This window comes from Aethalodelphis obliquidens, unplaced genomic scaffold (genome assembly GCF_003676395.1).
Source record: "Aethalodelphis obliquidens isolate GAN/ISIS:26980383/991018 unplaced genomic scaffold, ASM367639v1 scaffold6, whole genome shotgun sequence".
Classification (NCBI taxonomy): Eukaryota; Metazoa; Chordata; class Mammalia; order Artiodactyla; family Delphinidae; genus Aethalodelphis; species Aethalodelphis obliquidens.
Genome location: NW_020837950.1, coordinates 11,879,582 through 11,895,196, shown reverse-complemented (window position 1 = coordinate 11,895,196; position 15,615 = coordinate 11,879,582). Strand labels below are relative to the sequence as shown.

Genomic DNA, 15,615 nt, shown 5'->3' with positions numbered 1-15,615 from the left:
AAAACAATTTATACTTTCATGGGTTTCATTGGTTTATTTCATAGTTTGAAAAAATACTTTTATTTCAGTCAACAATTTGCTTTTTTTTTTTTAAAGAGGGGAAGACTTGTAAGTGTATAAAGTTTTTCAGCTCTGGAAGAACACAGTTGAGTTCAAAGACGGTGGCATTACATCAAAGAGCTCCTACAAAGAAAAGATATTACTGCTGGAACTTTCTAAAGAATATAAGGACTTAATGTTTGTAAAGACTGAGTTCTCCAAAGACAAGGTTAAATTTACAATGTGCTGGGCACTGGGGTAAGAAATTTACTTTAATAACAAGGCTTTTAATTGACTATCTCTGATGAATAGGTGAAAAATGTTAGCTGACAAGATAAAGCATATTATAAGTGCTTTCTGAACTATAAAGCAATAACAAATGATAGTCACTCTATTAATTTTTTGTAAAAAAAATTTTTAAGGATATTTGTCCAAGGGGATAAAGGAGAAAGGAAAAATATTTCTATTGTAGTTTCAGTAACATCTTGACACAAATTAACTATAAAGGTCACATTAAATTAGATACCACCCATATTTGTTATTAGAGTGTAAATCCAAAGGACTGAGATTCTGAAGAAAATTTATTAGTCACTAGGAGATGCTTGATTTATTTTGCAAGCTGTAATTAATCAAGCAAAATTTCAGCATTTGAGAAAATAAAAATATTTTAGGGAGTGCTTAGGCCTTATATACTTTGCTCTAAACCACAGATACACATTTAAAATCAACTTAAATACTCTACTTTTTTTTTTTTTTTTTTGCTGTACGCGGGCCTCTCACTGTTGTGGCCTCTCCCGTTGCGGAGCACAGGCTCCGGACGCGCAGGCTCAGCGGCCATGGCTCACGGGCCTAGCTGCTCCGCAGCATGTGGGATCTTCCCGGACCGGGGCACGAACCTGTGTCCCCTGCATCGGCAGGCGGACTCTCAACCACTGTGCCACCAGGGAAGCCCCTCTACTATCTTTTGAAATCAGACTTATTTTGTGCAGGTCTCCCAAAGAGGCGATTTTCCCCGACTTCGTATAAAATATAGTTGCTTTAACATAAGATAAAGTCAAGTGATTGTCTAACAACAAATATGCCACTGGAAAATTGCTAGGCAAACTATATCGTCAGTACTAAAAAATGTAAAAACTAGGCATTAGGAAAGAATTACAGTAATACATATATAAGCATAAGAAAAATAAAGGAAATGCTAACAGGAAAAAGAATAAATCACATTTAAGCACAGTAATAGCACTATATAAAATACACCAATGCATGTAAATAATAATATTAAGGCACAGTTTTAAAAACCTGACATTTTTGTATTCCCATGTAACAATCTTACATTTAAGTAATCCTTCAAACCATATTTTATGTATGTAATATTTAGGTAATCTCTTATAACAATTATTTTAAAATAATATATGTCATAATCATAAGTGATACTGGGGATAAGCAACAAGCCAAATTAGTATGTGGCAAGTAAGCAGCAACAAATAAACAGTTTCCTTGTTTTCTTTACACACTCCAGAAAAAAAAAGGGGTACTCACACATACTTCCAATACACAAACAGAAACATATACCATATGTAACCCTTTTAGGAAATGATGGCAGAAAGAGTAAGAAAATTAATTCTTTCTATATTCCTGACAATGCTTCAGAAATTTCTGATCAAATCTATGCTATCACTGCAGATTGATATTTACTAGTTACACAGTTACTAGTTACAATTACATAAGTTGTTTAGAATACTTAAGCACTCTTAAGGTATATCAAAGAAATAAGGAAATAGCCCCTATTCTCAAGCAGTTTATAATTTACTAATTTGTTATTACAAAAAAATTTTTAAAGCTTTAAAAAATGCTGCATCTATATATCTCCTTTCTTTTTCATACATGTCTGCTTTCTCATTCTGACAATAAGAAATACCTATTTGTTTAAAAAAAAAAAAAAGTGGACTTCCCTGGTGGTGCAGTGGTTAAGAATCTACCTGTCAATGCTGGGGACACTGGTTCAATCCCTGGTCCGGGAAGATCCCACATGCTGCAGAGCAACTAAGCCTGTGTGCCACAACTACTGAGCCCACGTGCCACAACTACTGAAGCCCACGTGCCTAGAGCCCATGCTCCGCAACAAAGAGAAGCCACTGCAATGAGAAGCCCACACACTGCAACGAAGAGTAGCCCCCGTGTGCCACAACTAGAGAAAGCCTGCATGCAGCAATGAACACCCAACACAGCCAAAAATAAATAATTTTTTTTAAATTAAAAAAATTTAAAAAGTTAAAAAAGAAAGTATTCTTTCACATACACGGTATTTCCTCTTGTATAATTTACTGCTTTCCTAGCTAATAAAAATGATTCCTGACGGACTTCCCTGGTGGTCCAGTGGTTAAGACTCCATGCTCCCAATGCAGGGAGCCCGGGTTCGATCCCTGGCCAGATCCCATATGCCGCAACTAAGAGATCCCGCATGTCACAACTAAAAAAAAAAGAAGATCCCACATGCTGCAATGAAGATACCGCATGCAGCAACAAAGATCCCATGTGCCAGCAGTGCAGCCAAATAAATTAAAAAACAAAGGCTTCTGCATTAAAAAAAAAAAAAGATTCCTGAAAGGATTTGGATTATCAATATTTTTCTGTAGCTGGAATCAGTAAACTAGATAAAACACATCTCTCACAAGAAATAATTTCCAAAGGTTTAACTTTCATGTTAGTGACCTATTCTTTTGGATTCCTGGGCCCAACATGGTGAACAGGGGCGGGGGGGTGTCCCCCCGCCACCAACAAGCAATTCTCTGCACACAAGCAGAGCATACTAAAATTCAATCTCTACCCCTCACCCGCCCAACTCTCCCACTTCAGATGCCAGTAGCAAGCCCAGGTTTACCTGTACCTCTAACCAAATGACTATAAATCAGAGGTTCCCACAACCCCCATCCCTTCCTTGGGCTCAATTAATTTGCTAGACTGGCTCACAGAACTCAGAGAAACATTTTCTTACTACTGCTAGATCACTGGTTTATTATAAAAGTATATAACTCAGGAACAGCCAGATGGAAGAAATGCATAGGACAAGGAAAGGACGAGCTTCCATGCTCTCTATTCGCTTGCTACTCTCTGCAAATCTCTACATGTTCACTAAACCAGAAGCTCTCTGAACTGTGTCCTTTTGGGGTTTTATGGAGGCTTCATTACATAGGCATGATTTGGTGGCACAGCGGTTAAGAATCCACCTGCCAATACAGGGGACACTGGTTCGATCCCTGGTCCAGGAAGATCCCACATGCCACGAAGCAACTAAGCCCATGAGCCACAATTACCAAGCCCGCGTGCCGCAACTACTAAAGCCCGCACACTCTAGGGCCCGTGTGCCACGACTACTGAGCCCGCGTGCTCCAACTACTGCAGCCTACACACCTAGAGCCCGTGCTCCACAACAAGAGAAGCCACCACAATGAGAAGCCCGCGCACTGCAACGAAGAGTAGCCCCTGCTCGCCGCAACTAGAGAGAGCCCGTGTGCAACAACGAAGACCCAACGCGGCCAAAAAAACAAACAAAAATTATATTAAAAGAAAACAGGAAGCATTCTATGACTGTTAAATAGCGTAAGTTAGCATCTCTCTCCTTTTGTTTTTTTCTTCTCGACCTCCTCCAGGAGATATAACTATGCTAATACATACCAACAAGGCCTGAATCTCAGATTTCTAAATATAACTGCTGGAGGCTACATATACATCATTATCTTCTCCTATCCCTAAAGTATCTCCTCTGATATCCAGTCATCCCAACTAGAAATAAAGCAGTCATTCTTCATATACTGGTCTAATTCCTACTCATCCTTTAAGATTCAACTCAGGAATGACTTATTCTAGAACAAGCTATTCCCATTTCCACCCCTGCCTGGGATGAAGCGCATGATTCTATCAGAATATTTAACACACTGTATTCTCTATTGAAATATTTGCCTGCCTCTGTCACCTAAACAGCAACTTCGGTGAGAGAGCATGTATAATACAATTTACTAAATTATGTAATGAATTATAATGGTGTAGGCTTGATCAAAGGACAAAATATACTTTGGACTTCTGAAGACACGATGCATATCCAAATAATCCCGCAAGGAAGGTTTTTCTTTAAAGTATAGTCCGTGAACTACTCATCAGAATCACTTTGAGACTTTGCTAAAAGATGGAGATTCAGGACCCCACGCTAGACCTATTTTAATAATTCTTAGTGTTTGTCATGTATATGTAACATCATAAGAATTACTATCTATTTACATCCTATAGGGCAGTGCAAGGGGCCCTCTAGTAGGCCGTACATAAATTTTAATTTTATCTTATTCATTCAACAATCCAATGAGGTTGATAATATTTATAGGTGAAGAATATGAGGCTCAGAAATGCTGAGTAACTTATTAAAGGTCAAATTGGTAGTAAATGCTGAAATTCAAACCTAGGACTGTCTCAAATGCTGAATCAACAATATTCCTGGAAAATCTTAAAATTTGGGAACCATGGTCATAGGAACATGCTAGAGGATAAAATAGCAAGCAGAGCTGAAGCTATGGCAAATAAGTGGTCCTCCACTAGAACCAAGGTGTGGAAACTCAAAACCTGAAGTCCAAAGAGAAAGCAAATCTATACAGCACGTATTTCAATACCATTGCTCACCCTCTCACTATACCATCATGTATACTCGCATTAATCTACGGTATGTGTCTATTCATATTCCTCGCTCGAAGTACTTTCGCTAAAATTTTTTAGGAATGGAATTGAAACAAAAGGGGAAAAAATATCAGATCTCCACTCCTACTAACTGTTACTGAGGAAAAAAGGAATGTGGATATTAAAGGATATGTATAACTAATAACAATAGCCTTTGGGGAGAAGGACAAAATGATACAGATGTTCTGGGAAACAGCAAAACTATTCTAACGGTGGTTGTTTTCCTGAGCATTTAAAGGGTATTACAAATCCTACTTTACACATGAGAACATAGAGGTAAAGTTAAATAATGTGCTCAGAATACACAATGCTAATGTAAGCTAAGAGAGAAATTACTGTGAAACCATTTACCAAAGAAAATGAACTAAAAAATACGAAGAGTAGAAATTTTCCCCTCTGGAACAGAGTTCTTTTAGCCATTTGGTGGCCCATTTCTTAAATATCCTCAGAATAACCTCCCCTCCAAAAAGGTGTCATTACCATGCTCTTTCCAGTGCAAGTCCAGTCCTCATCTCCACCTTCCTGCTTCCTACAATCAATTCATCCTGAGATGTTTTCCTTACAACATCTGTTTTACATATACATTTTGGATTTGGTAACTCTTAGATATTTCTGTTCTGACAAATAGTAGGAATTCATGTTAGTACCATTTCTCAAACTCAAGCTCAAGTCTTATTTTTCTCAGACCAAAAAATACCACTTGATTGTTCATTCTCAAGGTCCACATTTCTTGAGCAGTACTCAGTCTGTACTGGTTCTTGCAAACAATGATGAAATGTATAGAAAGAGCACTATGGAGGGTCTGTGAGATCTGGACTCTACTTGCAGCACAGCCACTATAACCAGCTGTGAAACACTGGATGAGAAACTTCATCTCTTTAAAATTCAATCCCTACCTGTAAAATGAAGTGGTTAAACCAATTCTCTCTGCATTTTTTTCAAGCTATTTCATTCTATGATCAATTATATTAGTAGATGCCCGGCAGAATACAGTATTCTGGAACTAGAATTCTAAATGCCGAAGAAGTAAATGAAACCTTTAAATGTTCTCAGCAAACCATCCTGTTCAGAAGTGCAAAGAGTGAAGTATTCTGGGCACCTGGCACAAGCACATCCCTAGGCCCAGTGGAAGAGTCCACTGCTTCCTTTCCTAAACTGGCTTCCTCCCACCTGTTCCTGATTACGCCTTTTTTTTTTTTTTTTGCGGTACGCGGGCATCTCACTGTTGTGGCCTCTTCCGTTGCGAAGCACAGGCTCCGGACGCACAGGCTCAGCGGCCATGGCTCACGGGCCCAGCCGCTCCGCGGCACGTGGGATCTTCCCGGACCGGGGCACAAACCGTGTCCCCTGCATCGGCAGGCGGACTCTCAACCACTGTGCCACCAGGGAAACCCGACTCCTCTTTTAAGATCCACTTAGAGACCCTATATCCCTACTAGACTGAAAAAAATACATACTCCACGTTCCCAGATGACTTTGTATATACATCTATTATAGTCCTTATCCCTTATCACATATTTAAATAATTACCTTTCTAGAACAAAGTTAGACATAAATAACTGAAATGATTTTCTTTCTCTTATTCATCTCTGTAAGCCTGGTCGCAAGCACAGTGTTTGTCATATATGTGTAATACTATAGAAATGCAATTTATTTAAATCCTAAAGGGCAGTCTAGGGCCATGCATCTATATCTACATAGGATATCTGTATCTATCTCCTCTTAATAATCCTGTGAGGTTGTTAACATGTAGAGATGAGAAAAATGAGTCTCAAAAATACTGAACTTACTAAAGGTCTCACTGGTAGTAAATGGTAAAGATGAAATTAAACAGAAACGGTCTCATAAAATGCTAAATAAATGAATGGATGAATTTTTCCTTCCTGATATTGTCAACAATTGGTTTTCTCTATAAAATAAAGAGTCTAAGAATAGAATGAAGACAAAAGCCTAAATAGGAATTACCTTATCTATAAATGCGTATATGCCAATGTAACTATTGTTGATTTACCTACTAATACATGGGAGAAGAAAATACACACACAACACACAAAAGCATTTAATTTACCTAATGAATGTCTACTAAATACAAAGCATTTTATCTTGCTCAATTCCTAGGATCAATCTCCCTGGCTTAGTTCTCTAGTGTTTTTCCTGGAATTTGGCTGACGAGTGGTAAGTAAAGAGAACTAAATTGACCACAGATATACTCCTAGGTAATTCAGAGCTCACAGTATTGTTAAACTCACACAAATAAAATAATCTATGTAAAGAAGGCTTTAATGAAATGTAAGTTTCTATAAGCAAAGCTAGGAGAACAAATATAAAAGTATAATTTACTAACCACACAAACATCTGCCTGTTTGCACGAACAGGTTGGACTGATTAACAACTCCAACTGAGACCGCAGTTTTTCATCATCACCAAGGACTTGGTTAAATTTCTTCACAAAATCTTGTGCTTTCCCAGGGTCAGGCAAATTCTCTATAAAATTCAAAGAGAATCAATACTACAAAAGAAAAACCACTAAACTAAAAGCAAGCTGTCTTAAAAAATACTGCTGAGGCATCAAAAGATAATCAGTCAATCTGGCTCTTAGAAATAAAATTATTAAGAAAAGGATTACTTTTTCTTACTTAGTATTAAACTGATAGTCCCCCTGGGTAAATTATTTGATGTCTACTATATACCTACGGAGTGAATAAACATACTCACTTGCTATGGTCATCAGTTTTCCAAACATGGCAGAACAGTTAGCCTCAGACTGAAATTTAAAACAAAAACAAAAGCTGTCACATGTGCTACCAAATTTTGGTAAGAAAAATATACTCAGTATTGTACATTTTTTTAAGTTAAAAAAAAATCCATCACAATATACCCACTAGAAAATGGCTTACCATATCTACACCCTATGTTGATGACAAAGAACTATGAAGTACCCACAACTATTAAGTTAGCACAAATAGAATGAAAGGAGATGCCAGCAGGAAGTTATTTAAAAATTTTTAAGAGTATATAACTTTCATAGGAAAGTTATCTTGCCAGGAGACTGAACAGAGAAGATAATGAAAACAATTATCATATCAAAATTACTATGAAACCATACACCAAAGAAAATTAAATAAAAATGTGGAGAGCAGAAAAATTTTCTTTCTGAATAGAGTTCTATCAGCTATTTTGTGGCCCATTACTTAATATATCACCTCCCCTCCTACTGCCCTTTCCTCCATTACAACAAGAGTATTATTTTATTATTGAATCTGCATGGTCCCATGAACCACCCGCTTTTGTTAAAGTTTTGTTGGATCACGGTCATACCCATTCATTTGTATCTCTGACTGTTTCTGCACCACAAAGGCAGAGTTAAGCAGTCATGGAGACTGTATGGCTGGCAAAGCCTAAATTTTTACTATCTGGTCATTTACAAAAAAAAGTTCAACAACCCTTGCTTGGGCCACTGAGGGGTCTCTGTGTATGGTTCCCTGGTTAAGAACACCTATTCTAGCAAATATGTTTAGAAATATATTAAGAGATTATTCAAATTTCTTTTATCCACCTTCCAGAAAATGTTGGGCAGTATTTCTTTGTTAATTTGACTTTGGCATATTCAAAGGATTGATACCTGATTTGATACTGACTCTATAATAAAGGACCAAATCACAGAGCAAAAAACATTTATGACTTCTAATTTTATATTAAGGTTTAATTCTAATGATTTGATAATTGATAAACTATAACTTCTTAGTGTCTAAATACTTGATAAGTTGGAAAACACCATTTCTTTGCTCATGCTGGAAAATAAAATTTTGTTATATTCATGTGAAATGCAAATTTAGCTTGGATAACCACAGAAATTGTTTAACTGACATGTGGAAAACAAAACACATGAAATACTTTTTGCTTGCTTCATTATATATGACTATAGAAAAATGAACAATGACTAAAACTGAATTTAAATAAAACACCATGAACCTACCGTAGGCTGCTTGTGCAAATCCAATAGTTCTCGTACATGACTTCTAAGCATGTTCTGACACTTCCACATTTCATTGAGAGCCCTGTAAATAGTTAAAAATATGAAAAAAATACATAATAAACCAATACTGGTAACTACTCAACCTTACTACTTCTCTTAATGAAGAATGGTGATTCTTCTACATCTACCTAAAATTTTAAGCACCAGAAAATTTACTTATTAGGATTAACAGAGTTTAGTTTAAATTACTTAATATAAGGCTTCTTATGAGAGAAAATATTTGAGAAGTTTCTAAGGATGAACAGGATCATGCCAGGTAAACTGAAGGAACTGAGACAGTCTAAGCAGAGGAAGCCAGAATGTTCTGCTACAAAGAGAGATAAAATGTCATCAAAGCCCATGGCACATACAGGAAAGTGAAAAAAAATTTATAGGCTTGGAGCACAGAATGTGATTGGGGGAGCATAAGGAAGCTGGAACATACAATAGAAAAGGATCAGATCATGAAGGCCTTTTTATGCCAGGCTAAGGGGGTATGCATGAAGCAGTGTAGACTATTTCAAAAAATGAATTTCTTAGAAATGATGTGGATTCAAAATGCTAAATTAAACTGAGTTTCTTTATTCTAGACTCTTTTCTCTCCACGAAAGCAGATTTTCTTCTCTCACAAACCCACTCTGTAATTTCCGGTGCCCAAAAGACCTCTGGGAAGTTAGTCTATCTCTGAGTACTCTTTGTCAAATATTTTGAAATATAAACAGAGATCAAGACCTTAGGCCGGGGTTTACTACCTACAGTGAACATTATAAACCACTTTCAAATCCTTTTTTAAAATGATGGCTAATGTCTCCTAATAGGATGCACCAAGGATACATTACTCTGTGGACTTTCTGCTGAAAATGCATAATCTTGATCCAATGATGAGGAAACACTGGGTAAATCCAAACTGAGAGAACATTCTACAAAATAACTGGCCTAGGCAATACTCTTCTGGAAAATGTCAAAGTCATAAAAGACAAAGACAGACTGAGGAATGGTTCCAAATTAAAAAAGACTAGAGACATGATAATTAAACATGCAATGTGTAATCCTAGAAAGGGAAAAAAACATCCAAAAAGGACATTATTTGACAATTGAAGAAATCTGAATACACACTGGATTAGACAATATTTTAAAATGTTAAATCTCCTGATTTTCATAAAGGCACTCTAGTTATATAAAAGAGTATCCTTGTTCTTAGGGAATACACACTGAAGTATTAGAGGTAAAGGGATCCAATGTCTGCAAATTACTATCAATGGATCAGAAGAAAATACATATATAAAGTATGTGCAAATGGCAAATGATAAAAAGCAAATGGTCAAAAATTATGAATCTGGCTAAAGAGTATATCACGAAGCTTTGTTTTATTCTCACAACTTTTCTGTAAATTTGAAATTATAAGAAATTAAAGGCAATATATATATATATATGTAAATGGAACAGCTGAGGTTCTTATTCAGAAAAATCAGAATTCTCAATGACAGGAGTTATTTCGTTTTTTAAAAGCTTTATTAAAGTGGAATGTCCACACATCCTAGGTAGCCTGGGATAGTTAAAGTTTATGCCAGTTGTCTGAACAAAATTATTACTAGTGCCTCCTTTCAATCTCAAAAATATCTCAGTTTGGACAATCAATCACATGGTTATTCTACATAGAAGTGATCTGGACACGCTCTCCTGACAAAGAACCAGTTCTTAGCTCTTAGGCTTAGTATGGTAAAGCTCCAGTAGTATGATTCAGATCTCAGCCAACAGGTGACCAAAAGATAATTTTGACACGGGGACTTCTTTGAATCCCTGAAACCATATTACTGGCTCAGTTGCCAAATATGCCTATGCATATAGGAATATTTTTGCTTTTAACTTAACTGGACTTATATAATAAAAATTTCCTCTATAAATACTTATCTGAGGTTCTTGATTCAACCAGAAGAAGCAACAACCCTATCAACAACAATTAATTAAATAAGATGAAGTAATTTTATAAAATCTTCAAGAAATACTCCAATCATTTAAAAAGTAACTCACTTGACAGCATTTGGATCCAAACTAGCATATAAATAATACAAGCATTTCATTCTCTCTTCTGTTTCCAGGTTGTGGGGGACAAGATACTGAGCAAAGATTTTCTCTACCAACAGTCTACGAGGCAAACAAACAAAAAACCCAAATAACAAAATTATTCTATTTGTTAGACGCCACAGCCATTTCATATTTTATCCACCTCATGCAAAGATATCACACCAATGATGAAACTTATCTGTGAAAATACAATGGAAAAGATCAGTATGTGATCAATGCTTTTCCTTGCAAGTATGGCTATTTTAAAATTTAGAGCTACTGTTGCTATTTGTGACTTTATGTTTTATCAGTATGAAACATTTGTCCTAAAAGGGTTATATATTATTCCTAAGCACAGGGTGCTAGGCTGTTCTACCTGTTTTCTTCATCAGTCTGGAGCTATAGCAAATTAACATTACACATAAAGTTATGATCTCAAGAATAATTAATTCTCAAAAAAAAAAAATTTCCTTTGATTATTTTGGCTCCTTTCCCATGTTGTCACATTTAGTAAAATCAGGGGGCTCTTCCTTCATCTTCCTGAAAATTCAGCTTTTCTTATGCACATCTGTCTCCTTTCCACATTCTAAATTCCTCACCAATATTAAAATATCCTTCTTGCTAAGCTTATAATTATTATTCAACATCACTGGAATAAGAAAATTTAAGGGCTCTTCATTAGTCAATGAAATACATAATCGATCATGTCAAAGTAGTCAGTCTAACTCAATAAAACACTGCAAAGTATTTTGCAAAAACCGAAATCATTACTATAATCCAACAGAGAATTGTAAGTAATATTCAGAAAATGAAAACAATATAAGTTCTCATCTCAAGAGAAGAATTTCCTAACCATGCACGGGGACGAATGTTAAAGACATTGTGGTGATCATTAGGCAATATATACAAATATAGAATCATTATGTCATACACTTGAAATTTAATGTAATTCTGTATGTCACTTATACTTCAATAAAAAAATACAGTAATACCTCTATTGGTACTTACAGTGTTGTAAAAAGGAAAAAATAACTAACAGTTATTAAATAGTGTTACTCTGCCAGGCAGTAAGCTAGGGGGCATTACATTCATTATTTTATTTAATCCATAAGACAATTCTGTAAGAAAGGCTTATTATTACTCCTTTTTAGATAAAATCAAGTACACAGAAGTTAAATCAGCTGTGCATGGGCACAGATCTAATAACGGGCAGAATGAATATTTGGTCTCTGGTCTGAGTCCAAATCTCATGCATATTTCACTATTATTATGCTAACTCACAGTCTTGGCTGGAATCTTATTTAAACATGGTATGTCTAAATATGTAGAAAGTGGTTTCTAAACTTAGAGAAACTAATTATTATGAAAAAATTAAACAGAAATACTTAAAAATTAAAAGCACTTTTATATTCAACCATTTTACCAACAAATTAGACTCACTTGTCATCGATGCTATTCTGATAATATATATGCAAAAGTTTGTCCTTTATCCAGCTGACTTTCTCTGCAGCTTCCTTTCCTGCTTCACCATGAAGACAGTATTTCTTATAAAGCTGAGCCAGACCCATCATAGCTTCTTTTCTTACTCGCCACTAGAAAGTATAAAGTTTATTGGATAAGCTACATACCAAACTTTAGTATACAAATCTGCAAAAATTACCATTTCTTCACTAGGTTGCACAATGAGATTTATGTGTGCATAGATTAGCACAATATTAATTTTCAAAAAAGGCAGACAAATCACTTAACCAACAATTTTGATTATGTTCCTATTTAGAAATCATCCAGTGCAAATACTGCTAAATCACCTACCAATTTTTTATTTCCCTCAAAGCCAAGCAATAGTAAATCTTACAAAGATTTCATTAGATTCTGTCTAAAAAAAATTTGGCCAAGTTTTAGAAGTGATTAAAAAATAAAAGAGAAAGCGTATAATTCACTCTGCAAACAAAAGCCCTATCGTCTGGAATGTTTTGTCCTAGTTACATCCCTTTTGATATTAACTCAGAATAATAAGAGCAAAATTTAGTATCAAGATTTTAGAATTACAAAGTTGGAAAGCACCTTAGTGATCATCTTAAGTGAACTTCCTTACGTGGATTAAAAGGGCAAATTATTTACCTAGTCACATCCTAGTCCGTGAAAGATTCTTTGGGACTTAAAGAGATTGGAATGGTTTATGAGGAGGAAAGAAAGGTGGTGAGAGGAGAGTGGACAGAAAAGTAGACTATAAAAATCTAGAGTTAGAACAACAGTACGATGTAATAATAATCACAAGTTATTTGTCTCAATAACAAATCAGAGTATACTTATCTTTGGCTTATTTTTTAAAAAATATATTTATTTATTTTGTGGCTGCATTAGGTCTTCCTTGCTGCACGCGGGCTTTCCCTAGTTGTGGCAAGCGGGGGCTATTCTTGGTTGTGGTGCGTGGGTTCAGTAGTTGTGGCTCGCAGGCTCTAGAGCGCAGGCTCAATAGGTGTGGCGCACATGCTTAGCTGCTCCGCGGCATGTGGGATCTTCCCAGACCAGGGCTTGAACCCATGTCCCCTGCATTGGCAGGCAGATTCTCAACCACTGTGGCACCAGGGGAGTCCCATCTTTGGCTTGTTTAAGTTAATACTTTCTTATAATTTTTTAGTATAATTTTCTCATTTGTATGCTATTTGGTAGATGAAATGAAATTCTGTTCCCATATAACAGGTAACAGATGTCTTTTGACATGTCTAACATGAAACAAAAGAATGTAAGCCGTGAAATCAAAGATTTAAGTCCTGTCCCCACATTTTATAGAAAACAAAATTCAGAAAGGCTATACTCAAGGTCATTTAATTCATTACACCAAAAACCAGTTCCTAAAATGTACAGTAGGTGTTATTTGAATTATTAGACCATATCATACAGTCTCAGTTAGCAAGAATCATTTATTCAACTCTTCCTGAAACTATAAACAAACACTGACAGGAGTAGGAGTGAACTGTTTCTAAAAGGAGGAAGTAACACAAACGGCAATACCTGAAATCTGGTTTGGGAGTAGGGGGCAGGGGAGAGGGGGTAGTTAACAACTAACCAGTAGGGAGTGTCATTTCATTTAAATTAAAGCCAAGGGGAAAAAACTCTCAGAGTTAGAATTACTGACACAGTTGAACAAGTTAGACGGTGTCTACTTTATGTATCTGTTTCCTACGACTATTTCAAAAGAACTTAAGGAATGCATCTTGCTCCTAAGTGTCTATCGACAGATGAATGGATAAAGAAGATGTGGCACATATATACAATGGAATATTACTCAGCCATAAAAAGAAATGAAATTGAGTTATTTGTAGTGAGGTGGATGGACCTAGAGTCTGTCCTACAGAGTGAAGTAAGTCAGAAAGAGAAAAACAAATACCGTATGCTAGCACATTATATATGGAATCTAAAAAAAAACCAAAAAAGGTTCTGAAGAACCTAGGGGCAGGACAGGAATAAAGACACAGAGAATGGACTTGAGGACACGGGGAGGGGGAAGGGTAAGCTGGGACGAAGTGAGAGAGTGGCATGGACATATATACGCTACCAAATGTAAAACAGAGAGCTAGTGGGAAGCAGCCGCATGGCACAGAGAGATCAGCTCAGTGCTTTGTCTCCACCTAGAGGGGTGGGATAGGGAGGGTGGTGGGGAGACGCAAGACGGAGGTGATATGGGGATATATGTATATATATAGCTGATTCACTTTGTTATACAGCAGAAACTAACACAACAATGTAAAGCAATTATACGCCAATAAAGATGTTAAAAAAAAAGAATGCATCTTGCTATATCTCTATAGCAAGATACTGCTTTTCTACCCTGAAATTATAGCTAAATTACATTGGTTTCAAGAGGGTAGCAGATTTTCAACTATGCTTCAAATAAAATACCACACTGCAAAGGCAACCTTTGTTGAAGATGTTAATAAGTAACACATTTAATCAGCCTGCCTTGCCTGTGTATCTCTTACTCATGGTTGACACTTTCTTAGCAACTGCTACTACTGTTCTTAGTACTGCTTTTCTTTATCAACCCACGTTTTTAACTGCATCCACATGGAGGAAATTACACAAAAAGAATAGTAACTAAACATCATTTCGGCCCTTAGCTTAGCACAGCAATATGGAAACACCACTTCCACAGAAAGTATGATATTCTAAGACAGTTACTTTTGAAGATGCTAACTATAAAAGAAATAAATACTGGTGATCAATCACTATCCTTCTGAAACTCATCATGTAAGTGTAAAGGTAAAATAAAACTTTAATTTAGCTGCTCTTTTTGTAAAGGTAGGCTAAAAAACCCATGCCTAAGATCTGAAAAGCTACAGAATCCAATGTATTCATTTGTAAAGATAATTAAAAGATACACAGGAAACATACAAATTATTAGCTTTTTATTTGGTATTGTATTAGTTTGACTTTCACACAGAAAAACTTTAAATAGAAAATAATTTCTATTGTATTTTGCTAACAATGTAAACACAGTAAATTATAAAAGAATAAAATTCCTCAGATTTTACCCGTTTGTCCAGTGTTCTTTCTCTTACAAAGCCAAGTAGCTGATCATTTACTAAGGCAAGGTCTCTTTTGGCAGCTGTTATTATAGTAACAATGACATCATGACGAATAGCTTCTTCTGGATCATGTGATCTAACTTTCAAGTATTCTGAAATAGGAGAAAAAAGTAAGCTAAATGTTAGCTATAACATTCACTATGTTCAGAATGACAAAAAAAACCCTAATGCTTTTAAGTTTATGTCCAT

General features: G+C 35.9%; 1 protein-coding gene across 5 annotated transcripts in view; it reads right to left on the bottom strand.

Moving 5' to 3' along the window:
* The window catches only part of PDS5A (PDS5 cohesin associated factor A), a 128,763-nt gene that overhangs the window by 45,758 nt on the left and 67,390 nt on the right, over positions 1–15,615 (bottom strand). For all 5 annotated transcript variants that reach the window (XM_027103127.1, XM_027103124.1, XM_027103128.1 and 2 more), the window contains exons 11-16: positions 15,373–15,518; positions 12,278–12,429; positions 10,805–10,918; positions 8,735–8,816; positions 7,474–7,522; positions 7,103–7,242 (exon numbers count right to left, since the gene is read on the bottom strand). In XM_027103127.1, coding sequence (XP_026958928.1) covers positions 7,103–7,242; positions 7,474–7,522; positions 8,735–8,816; positions 10,805–10,918; positions 12,278–12,429; positions 15,373–15,518 — 683 coding nt within the window. The remainder of the gene's footprint in view (positions 1–7,102; positions 7,243–7,473; positions 7,523–8,734; positions 8,817–10,804; positions 10,919–12,277; positions 12,430–15,372; positions 15,519–15,615) is intronic.